This window comes from Sciurus carolinensis, chromosome 2, assembly GCF_902686445.1.
Source record: "Sciurus carolinensis chromosome 2, mSciCar1.2, whole genome shotgun sequence".
Lineage (NCBI taxonomy): Eukaryota > Metazoa > Chordata > Mammalia > Rodentia > Sciuridae > Sciurus > Sciurus carolinensis.
Genome location: NC_062214.1, coordinates 107931808 through 107948753, shown reverse-complemented (window position 1 = coordinate 107948753; position 16946 = coordinate 107931808). Strand labels below are relative to the sequence as shown.

Sequence of the window (16946 nt, the reverse complement as noted above, 5' to 3'; positions counted from 1 at the left end):
CAGGGCTCAGAGAGCAGAGGCGGCTAAGAAGAGGTCTGCGGGTGGGCCCTGGGAGCCTCCCCTGCCCCAGGTCCAACCCTGCAGCTGGCAGCCTGGCTGGCCTCACCAGGTCCCGGGGGTTGCTGGGGCTCTGTCCGGTCTCCGGGTCCCAGCGGCTCCTCTGGTAGGGTAGCACCACGTCCCCGCGCTGGTCGGGGTCGAACACTGGGTCTCCGGGTGGGATGTGGATATTGAGGAATTCGGCAGGACAGCCGGGCGTTTCCACACTCACCAGGTCTGACAGCACATGGTAACCTGGGGCGTGGGAACCAAACAAGTGAGTTAAACTGTCCTATCCTGTCCTACCCGCCATCAGGAAAGCCGCTTAGGGTTCTCAGGAGTTAAAAGAAGTCAGAAGTCCGAGAGCAAGCTCCACGTCAATTTTGAGGCTTAGCCCTAGGGAGCCCCGATTTTCTAATATGTAAACGGAAAATACAGTATCCTTTCACAATGCTGTTGCGCGAATCAAATGATCTGATTAGTGTAAATGATTCCCCAAGTCAGTCCCCACCCTCTAAGTGGCAAAGTGGTTATTATCACCTAGGGAGAAAAGCGGTAGCGAGGGACTCAGTTCTTAGAACTATAATGGGAGTCCAGTGGCGCTACCGTGTTTAGGGTAGGATTAAGAGAAAGATCAGGGAAACAAATATCCCTGCATCGACGCCCCAAATATTTCCAAGAAGAAGGCAGACTCTGCGGGTGGGGTGGGGTGGGAGAGAAAGTGGGAATCCTGTCTTCTTTCGGCTTGTACTGAAGGGAGACCCAGGGACCTTCTCCCCTGGCTACGCAGAGCTCCTGGTCAACTCCAGAGGATTTTTGTTGTTTATACTCACCAAAGAAGACCCCCAGCACCGTGCGGTTGCGGAGCGAGGCCAGGCCGGCTCTGCCCTGTGTGGCTGCGTCGCTTAGCCGGCGCGGGTTGGGCAACAGCGGCTCTTCCAGAGCCTGATATACGCCGTCAGCGTAATTGGCTGGTACTAGGCGCTGCAGCCTCGACCCTGTAAAACTCAGGGAACCGGGCTCTGTCAGAACATTCAGACCCCCTTCAACTCCCTCCTTTTTTTTTTTTTTTTTTTTTTTTTTTGCCTTTCGCCTCCCTCAAACCTCCAACTTTTTGACAGGATCCCATCTCCCCAGGGTCTCCTGATCCCAGCAGTACATAGGAGTGGCGCGTGTCTTGCCTCTCACACTCCACAGCTTTTTCTCACAGTGGCTGCAGCGCCCCTGCGCTCCGCCCACCTAGACCCCAGGACTTACCAGCAGCGCCACGCTGGTGGTGCCTCAGATTGTTGAACCAACCATCAAAGCGCTGCACTTCCCAGGGCAGTGAGTGTGCGTCCTGGCCGCCTGTGGGCACAGAGAACTTTCTCAGCACTAGCTTTCCAGTGACCTCTCCAGGACCCGACAAACTTGGCGACCTTCCCCAGGTCGACAGCACCCCAACAAGATTCAAGTGACAATACGTGCGATGTCGACACCTTCCTGGATCTTCCTGGACATCCTGCTGACCTGTGCAGAGATCTGACTCCATCTTCCAGCTACTGGAAGCCGCTTTGCCTGCACTTCTTCCTTCTCACAGCCCCCTGGGTAACATCTCACAGCTAGAGACACCTGATACTCACCGGCTGGATCCAGGGGTCCAGTCAGCAGAGCTCCTAGGAGCACCAGTACCTCTGGTCTTGCTTGGAGCATACTGCCTCTGCAGCCTGAGAATTGGGAAGTGGTATGTAAGGGACACTAACGCTCCTACAGCTGATACTGCAGGAACTCCAGCAGTTTCTGCGTCTGGAGCAAAACTGCTAGAAGCATCAACTTTACAGGATAACTTGCAATTATGAAGGCATTGAGTCCGTTCTCCACCTGTCACCTCATGGAAGAGCTAACCTCGACCACCGAACCATCTGGGTATGAGTTCTCTGGGCATGTTAGTTACAGGCAGAACAACCCAACCGCACAGAGCTCTGAGTCAAAGACTGAAATCCCCCACTCCCAATCTCCCCATACTGCTTCCCCAGGAGGTGGTAGGGAAGGGAAAGAGACTAATGAGCTGGGAGCCTGGGAACAATAGCCCAACCACTCCCTTCGAAAGGAAGGATGATAGCTAGAGGGGGTCCAACCTCTAGTTTAGGATCCCCGTCGGGTGTAGACGTTTTCTTTCCCTTGGAATCTTTATTTCTCCACTCTGCTTCCAGTCTTCAGTCCATTCCCCCAGCTTTCCCGATCTTCAGCCTTTCCCGCTGTGCTCTTCACCCTTCTTCTGAGTCCTCAGTCTCACCTCTGCACGGGTGTCAGCTCAGGACAGACCAGTGAAAGGTGTGAGTATCTGGACCTGGAGCTTGCCCGCCAGTTGTAGAGGCGGGGCTCGCATCATTTGCATAAGGACCTCCGCCCCTCATTTTCATGAATTCTTCCCGCTCTGCTCTGGACCCTACTGTCTGGCTGGAACACCTACACTGCATCCTGCCCACGTCCCTATAAAAGGGGCCTAGGTCCTGCTCGACTTCCAAGCACAGAGCGAACATTGCAGAGCCAGGAAAATAACTTGCCTGTCGGAAATAATTCCGCTCGCTGGCTAGTCCACGAACGCTTCAAGACAGCCTTCCTTTGTACTTCCTTAGACCGGGAGCGAGGAGCTCAGACCTGACCCTCCTACTCGTCCTGGTGGCCCTAGCTCTCCTGCCCACTTGCAGGCGTGAAGCGCTGGACCTACAAGCAAGATGACTTTGTGGAACGGCGTACTGCCTTTTTACCCCCAGCCGCGGCATGCCGCTGGCTTCAGTGTCCCGCTGCTCATAGTCATTCTGGTATTCTTGGCCTTGGCCGCCAGCTTCCTGCTCATCTTGCCTGGGATCCGTGGCCACTCGGTAAATGGGTGCAGGAAGCTCGGGTCAGCAGTTGAGGTGGGGGTCTGTCGTGGGCATCATGTCTCTTGGTTACACAGGACAGGTAGGATTGTGAAAGGGTTTCTAGGAATGGTCAAGCTGAGGGTCAAGTGGAGCAAACTCCGAATATGGTGCAGCAAGCACCCCTTTCTCAAGAAAGGGAGAGCTCCCTGTCCAAGACACCCTGGAAAAAGATTCCAGCAAGGTCATTTGGAAAGGTGCTGCAGCGAGTGGGCACCCAGTCTAGTAATCCTGGAGTTGATTGTAGGCTTCACATGCTCCCAGAGCCTCCTAACTTTTCCTGGACTGCAGCTGCACTCCTATCCTGTCCTCTGGGTGATGACCTTTGGGCCAAAAGGACAAACACTAGCAGCCCAGACTGTTTCTTCTTTGTGTTGGGTTAGGATGTATGTGCATGGGTGCCTCATCCTAAGGACTCAGAGGATCCTACATAGGATCCCAATTTGTAGGATTCTGGGGGCATTTCCTTAGACTCCGCCCTCCCCCAGAACCCAGGTTGTGTGTAAGGTCCCAGTCTTTCTTCGCCTGGATTTTTGTTGGTTTCCCAGAGAACTGACAGACCTAGGAATATCTGCATTTCCACCTCTTCTACTTGGCCATCATGCTCTGGGGCCTCCCTCTTCTGGGAGAGGTGACCCCTGCCTACCTAGCACTTGTGGACTCACTGAGCCTCACCAAGCAATGACTGGACTAGAGGTGGGCAGGGACCAGGCACCAGACAGTTAGGGGAGTGAAGGTGGCTAAAGAGTGCCAGGCAGGTTGGACCCAGAAATGCAGCTGGGGAGGTGGAAGCACATGGACAAAATACATCAGAAGAATCAGTGGCCCAGAGGGACTTGCAGAAAAGGCATGTCTGACATCAGCCTCAAAAGGTCAAGAATATAATTAAGATTGAAGTGGAATGAGGTCAAGGGAGGTCTTGGGGACTGGTAAGGCAGTGCCCCAGGCCTGACCTGAGTGTCTGTTCCTGCAGCGCTGGTTCTGGTTGGTGAGAGTTCTTCTCAGTCTGTTCATAGGTGCAGAAATTGTGGGTGAGTGTGTGGTGCAGCCCATGAGGGGAGAAATTGGTATAAGGAAGGAGGTGGGGGCAATGGGGAATGGGTCAATTTTCTGCTCCCTCTTCCCATTTTCCAGCTCTTTCTAATGCCCACTCTTTTGCCCTTACAATGCAACTACACTGGGCCACTGGACTCCCACATCTGCAGAGTCCTACCTCCCATCACCCCTCTCCTATTTCCATCTTTTCAGCTTTCCCCTCCCCTACTGTGTTTTCCCACAGCTGTGCACTTCAGCGGAGAATGGTTCGTGGGTAGAGTGTGGACCAACACATCCTACAAGGCCTTCAGTGTGGCCCGTGTTCAAGCCCACGTTGGTCTGCATGTGGGCCTCGTGGGCATTAATATTACTCTCACAGGTGAAGAGTTGGGGCAAAGTGAACTGCTGGGGCTGGGAGATAATCATGGTTGGGGGCGTGTGCCAGGGGTAGATGGAAGACCCTCTCACATCCCCCAGGCTCGGAAAGCAATTGGTCTTCATGGGGTTGAGTTTTCTCAACCACCACTAAACCCATTTCTACCCACCACAGGCACCCCACCCCTACTTCCCTATCTGAATCTTCTTAATTCTGGGTTCCCGGTCTCGCACAGTCCCATAACCCTGCGGCTCCCCACAGGGACCCCAGTGCAGCAGCTAAATGAGACCATTGACTACAATGAGCAGTTCACCTGGCGTCTGGACGAAGACTACACCAAGGAGTACGTGCACGCGCTGGAGAGGGGGCTGCCAGACCCAGTGCTGTATCTGGCGGAGAAGTTTACACCAAGCAGCCCTTGCGGGCTGTACCACCAGTACCACTTGGCAGGACACTACGCCACGGCTACACTCTGGTGAGCGCTGGAGCTTAAGTTGTGAGTGGGGTGCGGTGGAGTGGGTTGGGTGCGTGAGAACCGGAGAATGGAGGCGTCCGAGGCACGTCTGGGGTTGGAGATACAGCCTCGCGGATCAGAAAGTCTTGAGGTCCTCACGAACCGTGAGAATGTGGAGAGCCTCAGCCAAGGCTCAGAGCCCGGGAACCCGCCCAATCCGGGGGATTCCCCTGCTACTCTGACATCCAGGGCCAGGGGTTTCACTCGGGCGCAGGGGCACAAGGGATTCCTGGCGCGCTTGGGAAAATCCCGCTCACTGCCTAGCCTCCGTGCCCCCCTGTAGGGTAGCGTTCTGCTTCTGGATCCTCTCCAACGTGCTGCTTTCCATGCCTGCCCCACTGTACGGAGGCCTGGCGCTCCTGACCACCAGCGCCTTCATGCTCTTCGCTATCTTCGCCTTCGCCTCGGTCTCCAGCGTGGGACTCTGCCCGTTCCGCTTGGGTTCCTCTACGCTTACGCCTCACTATGGCGCCGCCTTTTGGGTCACACTGGCAACCGGTGAGGATCTAGGGGATGGCGCGCGGGCAACTGGGAGTTGGGACCGGAATGATGCTAGGTGGGTGCTTTCCAGTTTACAAAATGAGTTCACATGTATTATCTAATTTGCTCCTCTCAGTAGTTCACAGAGACAGGCACTGATATGCCTATTTTACAGATGAGAGTAGGGGATCTGAAGGGGTCAATATCTTGCTCCAGCTGGCTTGAGAACCCGTATATTGTGTAATCCGTAGTAGAGGTCTTCCTGCGGTTGTTTGTGTCTGTGTGCGCGCGCGCATGCGTTTGTGTTTGACACTCGAAGGGTGGGCCCCAAAAGATGGACTGGGGCAGACCAGTTCTGGCCTGGAGCCCTGACCACCCATCCCCACCCACACCACTTTCTTTCCTGTTCGCATCTTTCAGGCATCCTGTGCCTACTCCTCGGAGGGGCGGTGGTGATTCTCCACTACGCTGGGCCCAACACTCTTCGCATCTTTCTGGATCAAAGTGTCAGGGACTGCAGTAGCCAGGAAAAAGGGGGCTCGTCTCTCTTCCTCAGCAATCCGCTGCGCAAGCAGTTCGCGGCCCCAGACTTAAATATTACTACTAACCTATGAAAGGAACTCAACTCCAGACTCCTAACCCACCTTGGCACCTTGCGGAGAGGTAGTGCCCCACCGGGTGTGGGCTGTGAGTTGTGGTGCGTAGAGAAAGGAAGGCGGCCTTGGACGTGCCGTATGCACTAGGAAAGACGTCTCCGAATGAGTGGTAAATAAACTTATTTTTCAGTTTTTTTTTAAACCTCTTTCTTCATTAATATGCATGGTTTCTCTATGGTCTTGGAGGACAAGCCCTCGGAAGGCTTTGTTGGGCTGGAGACTACTTAGTACTGTGCACTCTGCGTTGCTGCGAAAGCGGATTCTCCCCGGCTGGAGAAACTAGAGTAACCTACGATAGGTTTTGGGAGAGGGGCGCCCTCTAGTGAAGCCGAACGGGAACTGACCCGCACCCGCGTCTTCCTGAGCCGCCCAAGGTGGGCTGTAGGTCTCAGTAACCAGGTAGGTCACACTCCCACCTGGATTACCCTTTGCGTCCCATCTGGACTGGGAAGGAATAGGAGTTTGGAGTTTCTTCACTGACTCTTACAATTGGTTTCTTTTGGGGTGGTATCTAAGGGTCAAAGTAAATGCCAGCAAAGCATTAAAAATATATATCCTGGGACTGTTTTTGTTTAAGCTCCTTGGTAAACCCTTAGCATATTTGAGAACAGAAGCTCAAAAAGAATGTGGTACAACTGGTTAATGTTAGAAGTGGGATAAGATGTTTGGCCCCTTCTTTCCAATGCAGATCAAGAGGCCACACAAGCCAGGAAAGTAAAAGAAGAACAAAAGGGACCCAGAAAACAAGGAGAAAGGAAAAATAAAAGAGGTGCTGAGAGTGAGGGGGTTCCTAGGAGAATGACACTATAACTCCCGTCCCTCCCCACATATTCCTTGTGAATGAAGTTGGGTTGCAATTAATGGCACCTTGAAGAGGCAAAGCATCCAGGAAAGGCTGTGCAAAAATAGAGGCTGCCCTGATGGGTCTTACCATGGCAACAGCAACATTGTTCATCATCTTAGGACTTTTTGTTTCATTTTTTTTTAAAACATCAATAGATAGAGGCTTCTTTTCCCACTCCACCTGCAGATGGTTACTTAGAGATCTAACACAACCCACCCTGAGAGCAGTTTTGTGATTTTGTGGGGCACCAATGAGGTCTGGAGCCAGGAGGGAAATCCAGGTAGCCGCCTGGAGAGAGGAGCATTATAAGGCACAGTTGGTATCTCCAGGGTGCTCCTCTTTACAGCATACATCAGAGACTTCCTCTGACAGAGGAATGCCCTGGGGCTCTGGACTCTCTGCCGTGGACCTGTAGCGGGGACTCAGGAGCCCTCCTTCCTCAGGACTCCACTCCAGCTTGGGGTCCTCCTCTGCACTCTGGTTGAAGAAAACCTTCAGCCTGTGGGGCTGCATCCTGTGGGCCACTGCCATGACCAGGCCTAGCAGCACGCATAGCAGTCCTGAGGGTGAGGGCAACAGGTGTCTTGCCTTAGGGCTAGTAACAACCTCCCCAAGGACATCTTCTCCCAGGAATATCAGAACAACTCTAAGGGAGGCCTGGGGCCCTCCTTCAGGGCAACTTGGACTCAGAGGGGTTACATGGCTTAGGGTCTTATGGATATTGTGTCTGTTGTCTTGAGTTTACAGACTCCTAGTACTGTGCTCTTTTAGTTGTATCCCAGAAGAGAGGGAGAGAGAGAGAGAGAGAGAGAGAGAGAGAGAGAAAGAGGAGAGAGCGAGACTGACTCTCTGAAAAAGGAGGCATGGGAAGGACGTGAGGGGGTAGATGCAGTGGGATAGGAGGGAATAAAACTGCATGAAAGGACAATTTAGGGTCGTGTGAAGCAGGGACATACAAGGTTCTAAGAATTAAGGACACAGAGAAGCGTGTTTGGGGGAAAGTGGAAGGAGACATGGAGTTGGAAGATTTGGGAAAGAGTTGGGTAATGAGAGAGGGGATGAGGGACATGATAGAGACAGAAGACACAGGTGAGGGAGCACATATGAGGGGGGAGAGGAAGTGGCACTGGGGAAAGAAACCCAGGAGATGAGGGATATAAGAGGGATACAAATTAAAGAGGGCAAGAGCATCTTGGGCCCTAGAAAAGAACTCTAAAACCCATCAATATTATGGTCCCTGACTCCCTTCTGAGCTCTCCACTGCCTGTCTTTAGGGGGTGAGTCTCACCTGTGGTCAGTGTGATCCAGAATGCAGGCCCATGGTGAGTATGCAGCACAGCAGTGCCCAGGCGCAAGGGACAGGGTGGGGTGAGTGATGTGGCCGTGGAGAAGAAGAGCAGGGCCAACAGCTGGAAGATGCCTGTGGCCAGCAGCATGTGCCCACCATAGACCAGCACAGGCATGGACAGCATCACATTGGCCAGTAGCCAGCAAAGGAATGCCACCCTGGAGAGCCAGGACCCAGTGAGGACTGGCCCACCCACCTCCACCTGGTGGCAAGGCTGGAGGGGACAAGGTTGAGGCCCAGGGACCCAAAGATGCCCCAAATATGTGAAGCAGGAATTCCTGCCCATGGGTTTCCCAACCAGGCACCATGGTGACTGAAGTCAGCCCATCCCACATTGGATATCCACATGAGTGGAGAAGAGATGGGTAGAAACCTTATTTCTGGGTCTAGGCCAGTAGGAACCCTGTCCCATCCCCTTTCCATGCTTACCACAGCATGGCTGAGGCATAGTGTCCTGCCAGGCGGTACTGATGGTACAGGCCACATGGGCTGCGAGGGGTGAACTTCTCAGCAAGGTAGAGCACAGGATCTGGCAGCCCCTTCTCCAGTGCCTTTGCATACTCCTCAGCATAGTTCTCACCCAGGCGCCAGGTGAACTTCTCATTGTAATTGATGGTCTCATTTAGCTGTTGCACCGGGGTCCCTATGGAATAGGGAAGCTGTGCTCAGCAGGGACCCAAGTTCTAAAGTAGGGTACTTGCCTGAGTAGCAGCTCACCCACATTGGGCAGAAGGCCAGGAGCTGATCTCAACTGAGAGAACACAGTTCTGAATCCAGCATGCCCCAGCACCCAATACCCTCCTAACCCAATGCCAGGCATGGAATAGTCTTTGACCATACCAAAATAGATCCATATCAAAGGTACAGAGCAGATCCTTCCCCCTCCTTCACAGGTAAGAGCCCTCCCTCACCTGTGAGTGTGATGTTGACTCCTCCTAGCCCGACCTGCAGCCCAATGTCGGCGCTGATCCACTCTGGACTGAAGGCTTTGTATGTTGTGTTGGTGCTGACCTGGCCCACAGACCACTCAGAACTGAAATTCACGGCTGGGGTTGGGGAGTTGGATATATGAAAACTCAGGGAGGTCTGGGCATTGTGGGTTAGTCAAAAGGAGAGCTACAGGGGTCCATGTGTCTATTGGTCACAACTGTGTACCCATTAACTAGCCTGGGATCTGGCTCATGGTTAGCCAACCATTGATGTAGGAGGAATAAATGGATCAGAATCTAAGACTTCCCATGCTCACATTCTGTTTCTTCCACCCACATTTAAAGACAGTTACTCAGGCATCTGGGGAAGGAAGCATTAACCTAAACCATGACAGGCAGACACAGATAACTCTAACATAGGGAACTTCTACCTCTTCTTTTAGCCTAATCTTAACCAAAAATTAAGCAAGCAGCCCTCCCCTGTTTTCTTTGCTCTTGTCCCCAGAGGACTTCTGCCCATGTTCATTATAACTGAAAAAAAAAAAAAAAAAAGATTGAGGGGACACATCTAGAAGGGTTACCTGGCTAGCACCTTAGTGGGCAAGGGTAAGGGTAAGATTAAGGGGATCAGGCCATGGTGAGAGAGGGGTTGTGGGCAGGGTCAGGAGGCCTCTGTGGAGAAACGGGGAGAGGAGAAGCAGGCTGCTGAGGGAACTTCACAGGACGGAGGCAGTTGCCCAAGTCAGCGGTGCTTGGCACTCACCCAGGATCACAGCCCCGATGAATAAGCTGGTCACCACCCGCAGCAGCCAGAACAGCCTCTGAGTCACAGGGTGGGTGAGTTTAGTAAGCAGTGCCCTCCTTCCAAGTCCACCCTTTTTCCTTGCACACTTGGGGAGGGCAGGGATTCTACAACTGAGCCACTTGGTCAATTGAGATCAGAATGTCTGACATATAATAGGTCTGAGTCTGGGAACATCTGGATCCCTTATTCTGAGGATGAGGTCTCTCTGGGGCAGGGTGTCCAGGGCTGTGTTTGTTTCTTACCGTCTTGCCCCGAATGCCAGGCAGGATGATGATAAAGGTGACCAGTGCAGTCAGAAAGATAGTAATGATGACAGCCAGGGTGGTGTCCATTGGGAAGGTTGGCTTGGGGCCAGCATAGAAAGGAAATGTGTGTCCAAAAGCAGCCATTGTGGTGGGAGATGGCAGAGGAGCCAATGCTGTACAAAAACAGTAGACATTTACTGAGTGCTCTCTATGCACCAGCACTATTCTTAATGCTGGAGATGCAGCAAGGAACAAACCAGATTCAAGCTTACCTCTTAGTGCCTTAGCAGACTCCACCACTACTGCCATTCTATTGCCCCTCAGCCTTCCATCACCCCATCTTTTGGCTGTGACAGAATTAGGGCACTGGCAATCAGTCTCTGCTGCCCCCATGGCCCTTCCTAATCCCCTGGTTCCCTAAATCAATGCCACCATTACCCTTGAGGCTTCTATTTCTTCTGGGACTGTCTTAAGAAATATAATTCTCCTTTATCTCCCTCAGGCCTCTAGCACAAGCATAAAGATCAAAGAGAACAAAAGAGCAATATTTACTATCAAATGAAGGCATAAAAGTAAAAGATAGTACAGATTAAAAAAAAAAAGATTGACTTCTTCAGACCCTGAAGAAAAAAGGCCAAATAGCTGTGCTACACGTATAGCAAAGGACTAATTCTCAGACCTTGCACTGTCCACATCATTCTGTCTAGCTTTCTCAAGCACGCTGGTTCCTGTTCTGAGCTTGAGTTCACCTGAATAAGCACCAATGGGGCACTACCAGGCCCAGTGCTGGGCCCACAGGTCCTTCTATTCCATTCATCATCAGCATTGAGTCTTTTCTTCAATTCAAATTCCTAGGCCATTTCAGCTTAAGATCTGGCTTTGAGCTTTTCTGTCTGTTCCCTGATCTCAGAGCTTGTTTAACTCCAATTTGTCTCTTTAAAGATATTGGGGAAATGGCACCTGAACCTAATGTGTTTAGTTAGATCTCAGACAGAACTAGTTGCAAGACACGTTATTAGTTTACATACCACAGAGAAAGGAAAAGAAAGTACTGCCAATTAAACCATGGTAGCCCTGGTTGGTAAGATACCCCAATTTCAGAGATGTCAAAATGTGTGTGTGGGGCTGGGGTTATAGCTCAGTTGGTAGAGTGCTTGTCTCACAAGCATAAGGCCCTGGATTCAATCCCCAGCAACACGCACACACACACACACACACACACACACAACACACACACACACACACACACACACACACACACACACAGTGTGTGTGTGAAGCATCTTGGAATTATAAATCCAAGTTCTGCTCACTTTGCTGTGATCTGTATTGGGGTCTCAGTTTGCTCAGGAGGCTTTGTAACCTAGTCTGCCATGCAATGTCTTATTTAGTGATATGGTGAAAAGAATAAGTTTGGAGTCAAGCAGCTTCAGGCAGTTTGAATTTTGCCTCTACATCTTGCAGCTTACTTGACCTCCACAGAGACCTGGTTTTGCTGAAAAATGGAGATAGTAATACCTACTTCACAGGGTCATTATGAGAATGAGATTGTGTATGTAGTGTTAAGACTAGTGTTGAGAACAAACTAGCTACTGGTTTGTGAAGAAGGGAACACTTTATTACTCCCTTTATCACTTTTGCCAATTTTTCTTGGAAAGAATCATGGACTGGAATCAGTTCAGGGTCTAGTTCTCCACTGACTAATAGCAGAACAGTAGGCAGGGGATGAGCTCTCTGGTCTGAAATTTCCTCATCTGCAACTGGATAGGATGAACTCCAGATTCCTTCTAGTCCTAATGCTGGGATTCTTACAATAAATACACCCCTGCTCCCAACCTGCCCCTCTCCTAAGCTGGTTACCTCCTCGTGCAGTCTGAGGGGATCATATACTGTCAGACAAATTTTTTAAGTTGTAGATGGACACAATATCTGAATTTTATTTATTTTTATGTGGTGCTGAGATCAAACCCAGGGCTTCACATATGCTAGGCAAGTGCTCTACCATTGAGCTACAACCCTAGCCCCGGCTTTAACTTTTAATCCTGTCTTTTGAGCAAATCACACAACCTCTGAGTCTCAGTCTTAACATGGAAGTTTTTGCTTTGTTCTTAAGTGTTCAACTCTCCCATTTCACAGGAGTAGGTGTTATTCTTCTCTCCAGTTCTGCAAATCCATTCTTTTGGGCTCTCTCTGCTTCTGTTTGCTTTCTCCACCACCTTGATCGTCAATTATTCCTTTTCCCCTTCATAACTTTCCAGGTTTTCTTTCTCTGTCAGTTCCTTCTCCCAAAGATATATTCATATTTCTTCCATTTCAAGAAAACAAAGAAAAGAAGCCTTCTTTCTTGGTCTTCTGGGTTCCCTCCAGCTACCATGTTATTCCTTTCATAGCAGGTTTTTTGAAAGAATGGTGTATGTTGGTGTCTCCACTGCTTTAGTTCTTAGTTCTTAGTTCTTCAACATATTGCAATCTTTTCCTCATCCTTGCTTTTTAGGTTACTAAGTGATAAATCAAAGGGAAATTCTCACTTTGCATCCTTCTTGAACTTTCTGTGGTATTTGACTCTGCAGAACACACACTCTCTCTTCATACTTTTACTCCTTGGATCTCTATGATGCCATGTTCTCCTTGGCCTCCTGTCTTTGGCCATCCCTCTCTTGGTTCCTCTGCTAGTTCTTCTTCCTCCCTATTAAATGTTATGCTCCCCAGGACTCTGCCTTGGTCCTTTTCTTTTAGCACTATTCAAGATTCCCTGGGCAATCTCACCCATTCCCATGGCTGATAGTTCTCAAATGTCTCTCCTCCATACTGAGAAGGGCCAACTATTTCATGGATATTTTCACTTGGATGTTTCTTTGCTGCCTCAAATTTATCAAGTCCCAAATGGAATACACCATCCCTACCTGGGTGTTTACTCTATTTTCTTTGTTTTTTTTGGCAGCGTCACCATTCATTAACCAAATAAGCAGAACCAAGACCACCTTACTTTCTAAGTAGTTCTTGAAATATTCATGCATTTCCTTCCCTACCGCCTCTACCCTAATTTAGTCATGCCCTCTTCCTGGTACCAGGATAATTTTTCTAATAAGTAAATATAATCAGTTTTCTTCTCTGCTCTGGATAAAATCTAATCTTCTCACTATTACATAAAAAGTGCCCTGTGATCTGGTCGTCACCCCCCGACACACACACATACACACCATCTCTCCAACTTCAGCCTTTGCCGTGCTGAACTATTTGCCTCTCCCTGAATCCAATGTGCTCTTTCAAGTCTTCCTGCTTTGTATATGCTGTTTCCTCTGCCCGAAATGCTCTCACTACCTTTCATGTCAAGTCTCAGCTTGTATGAACTCCTCTGTGAAGGTTCCTCTGATGCCACTGGGCCTATGTGGATGTTCCCTAGTCTAACATTCTGAGTGCATTTTAAAGCATATCTCCATGATCACAATAATTACAGTGTACCCTAATTGTTTGAACAATCTCTCCCCATTAGACTCCAATTTCCTTGAGGGCAGGGACTTAATCTTTCCATCTTTGCCTCTCCTGCATGTAACATATACTGATCAGGCTCTGAATCAAAAGAATGAATACGAATGAGTTCTTCTCACAGCCTTCTTCTGATTTCTCACACAAGAGGGAGCTATGCTCTGTCATTACACTATACTGTACTCTCAGACCACATTAACTGTAAGACCCAAGCATAAATGTTCATGTTGAATTGAATTGGAAACATACACTTCAACTCTAGTTAAAAATGAGTACTTAAGAATTTGTGAATTGAATTGTTTTGTAAAATATGTGATAGGACCTTTATTTTGAAGCAGATGTTTATGGGTCTAAAAAAAATTCTTTTATTTAGAACACCTAGATGGAAGCTATCATATTTTTTGTGACAGGTTATAGGAGGAAGGGTTATAAAATGTAAAATATTATGATTAATAAGATAGGAAGATAAGGCAAGGTTGTTGATGGCAAGGTCAAAAACAGATATTTGCAATATAAGCAAATAATAAATAATGTAATGCATTTTGGCCAGGGTTGCTTATTAGTATTATTCCTGCATTTATTGTAATGAGATCTTATAAATGTTTTACAAGAATGGCTCATCTCTTTTAGCATGATGCTTCAAAGAAACATTAACAAAAGGTTTTCTATACCTAAAGTACAGAAGGACATTGTTAACTTATTTCCAGTTCCCCAAAATACCTATTAAAGATGACTAAAGCAAAAAGAAGTTGGCGAATAAAATTTGTTTTGCTTAATCTCTTCTGGTTGTGGTCTTCCTTAATTTAGATAGCTCAATTTAAAGTTAATATTTCATGACCCCAATCCTAATCGGAGCTATTTTATTAAGTTAATAGGGCTACTACATGAAGAGGTAGGACTGAAATAAGTAGTCTCTACACCCAGAAATCCTACTTTTCTTACAGAGTTTGAGATTCCCTTGGGACCATCTTTCTCCCTGACTGAAAAGTACAGTCTGACAGTAGAATTGATTCTAATATGGCAAAATCTGATGTCAATATTAACTTGACCCACTTCTCCCCTAACTCACCACGATGACTGCTATATATCCATAGTGCATATTGATATAAATAGACACAAGACACAATCAAACACACACCTACACCTTTACTTAAACAGAGACACAGACACAAGAAGGAGGCACCCAGACACTGACATGCTCAATAACACAGACATCTATGTTACTCCACTAGTGGTCCCTGTGATAAAATTAGGAAACTTGTTCAGTTTTGGATAGGCCAATTATGCACTTCAGGGAAGAGGAGAGGTACCATTCTTCTTGCCTGTGCTCCCCTTAGGTATTAAAGTCTTTTCTCATGCTCAGTTGTATTTTAGAAGCAGTTATCCAGTCCTTACCTACCACAGGATGAAGTGGGGTTTTGGTATGTGTATAAGGGGTGGGTGTGAGATAAAGTTACAGACATGAAGAAAATCAGTCTAGTATGCTCCTTTTCATCATTCAAAGTCATGTGTTTTGTTAGTGCTCTGTGACCTTTCTTAGAGCTTGATGGGACTTCTTCCTGAAGTCTTCCCCCTGCCCATCTGCTGGAATCCATAGAGTAAGAACTACTAATTCCCTAAAAAGGAGGAGTGAATGACATGCCCGAAGTTGCCAAGAGATCTGATTGGTGATGCATAGCTACTGGAATGTGATGGTTTGTGTCTCTGGTTGGGATGGACCCCACTAAAAATGTGTAACTCTGGCTAGCTAAGGGGACCTGTCAGGAATTCCTAACCTGTCTTTTCTCTTCAGTAAGGTGTGTGTGTGCATGTGTGTATGTGTTGTTGTTGTTATTGTAGCACTAAAGTAGGCATTAGGTGGAGAAATAGAACAAGATCTGAAAAGTGGATTGGGAGGATTCCCCAGAAAAGGCTGATGTGATCAGAAACTCAGGGGTGGGGAATCATGTAACCCAACCTATCCAGACTCCAGATTAGAGAGGATAGGGAGTCAGTGTTTGTAAACCTTGTGACTTTCGTGGTTCTGTGGGATTTTCCTTGCCTTAATTTCTTACCAGTCTTTCTCCTTTAGGAACTCCTACTTGAGGCTTTGGGTTGTGGCTCAGTATTAGAGCACTTGCTAGCACGTGTGAGGCACTGGGTTCTATCCTCAGCACCACAAAACAAACAAACAAACAAACAAAGCACACACACACACACACACACACACACACACACACACACACACAAAAGTCAAACAACCAAATAAAGTAAAATAAAATAAAATAAACAAAAACCCCTCCCACTTGATCTGAATTTGGTTTGGGTGGACTCAGAAAGTGCGCCCCTAGGGGCGGGTGCGGGAGCAGCACCTCAAGACCTCTAAATCCACCCGGACCACCCAGACCCCAGCTGCCATATACTTCCCCATCCACTCCCAGACCGTGGTTCCCTGCCTTCTACTCTTCCAAATAGTGCATGCGTGGCAATTCGCGTCGCTCACCTCTTCCCGTGGAACCTCACATGCAGTGCTCCCGGGAGTAAGAGTAGGGAGGAACCTGATCCAGACGTTGTCACCAAAAGCGCCTTTCTCCCGGCGTGGCTCCCTTCCAGCCCCCACTCCTCTCCTAACTCAATTAAAGACCAAGCTGTGGCCGGATAAACCACTGGAAGTTTCCCCGCCCCCAACTTCAATCATTCCCAAACTTCTCAGACCGCGCCCGAGGCTTTGCATTGTTGCCTCCCACCCGGCCTCGCAGGGGAGGGACCAGCGCGCTAGGACTGTGCTATCCCTGTGTCTGTCCCCTCCGCAGCCATCCCTAAAACCCCTCCTTCTCTGCCACTTCCCTGTCCCCATGCCCAGCACCCAGGGCAGCTCCAGCGCAAACCTAGTGATTCAGTTCCGGCTCTGATGTGGTGCGGATCGCGGGGCAGTGAGACCCCCAGGAAATCACATCCCATACTGCGGGGCAAGGAGTAATCGCAGACCCTTAGAGAGTTTTAGCCCAGGTCATGCTTTCTTTTGAACGCCTAGCCTGATCTGTGGGTGGGCGTTGGCTGATATTCTTGGTCTTACAGCCCAGACCCGAAGGTGTGGAGAGAATTTGGGGAGAGTTCGCCCGCCCCGCACCCTCCTGGTCTTCTATCCTCTCCTCAGCCTCATCGGACTCCTAGAGGCAGTCTTGCCCTTTTCCGCTCACATGGCCACCCTAGACACCGACGGGACAGCCTCCACCTGAGCCCAGCGAACCCACGCAGTCTCACCTTGAGCGCCAGTGTCCCTGCAGAGCACTTTGGCGGGTCCCGG

The 16946-nt window shown here is 49.3% G+C and overlaps 3 protein-coding genes across 5 annotated transcripts in view; 1 reads left to right on the top strand and 2 right to left on the bottom strand.

The window, feature by feature from the left end:
- Duox2 (dual oxidase 2) overlaps positions 1 to 3016 on the bottom strand; it is a 19826-nt gene extending 16810 nt beyond the window's left edge. For both annotated transcript variants that reach the window (XM_047540051.1, XM_047540052.1), the window contains exons 1-5: positions 2157 to 3016; positions 1662 to 1745; positions 1297 to 1386; positions 873 to 1037; positions 107 to 294 (exon numbers count right to left, since the gene is read on the bottom strand). In XM_047540051.1, the coding sequence (XP_047396007.1) occupies positions 107 to 294; positions 873 to 1037; positions 1297 to 1386; positions 1662 to 1731 (513 nt within the window). In that variant the 5' untranslated portion in view covers positions 1732 to 1745; positions 2157 to 3016. The remainder of the gene's footprint in view (positions 1 to 106; positions 295 to 872; positions 1038 to 1296; positions 1387 to 1661; positions 1746 to 2156) is intronic.
- Duoxa2 (dual oxidase maturation factor 2) lies at positions 2749 to 5972 on the top strand. Its single transcript, XM_047540055.1, has 6 exons — positions 2749 to 2903; positions 3916 to 3973; positions 4222 to 4356; positions 4615 to 4828; positions 5151 to 5365; positions 5768 to 5972. Exons 1-6 carry the CDS (start codon positions 2757 to 2759, stop codon positions 5959 to 5961), a joined length of 963 nt encoding a protein of 320 aa, XP_047396011.1. The 5' UTR covers positions 2749 to 2756; the 3' UTR covers positions 5962 to 5972.
- Positions 5722 to 16946, bottom strand: Duoxa1 (dual oxidase maturation factor 1). Of its 2 annotated transcripts, none has more exons than XM_047540054.1 (7): positions 16904 to 16946; positions 10172 to 10347; positions 9888 to 9945; positions 9107 to 9241; positions 8625 to 8838; positions 8136 to 8353; positions 5722 to 7407 (listed from the first exon to the last, which is right to left on the bottom strand). In XM_047540054.1, exons 2-7 carry the CDS (start codon positions 10316 to 10318, stop codon positions 7151 to 7153), a joined length of 1029 nt encoding a protein of 342 aa, XP_047396010.1. In that variant the 5' UTR covers positions 10319 to 10347; positions 16904 to 16946; the 3' UTR covers positions 5722 to 7150. The 2 variants fall into 2 exon arrangements, with proteins under 2 accessions (XP_047396010.1, XP_047396009.1); XM_047540053.1 differs by lacking the exon at positions 16904 to 16946 and adding an exon at positions 16143 to 16360.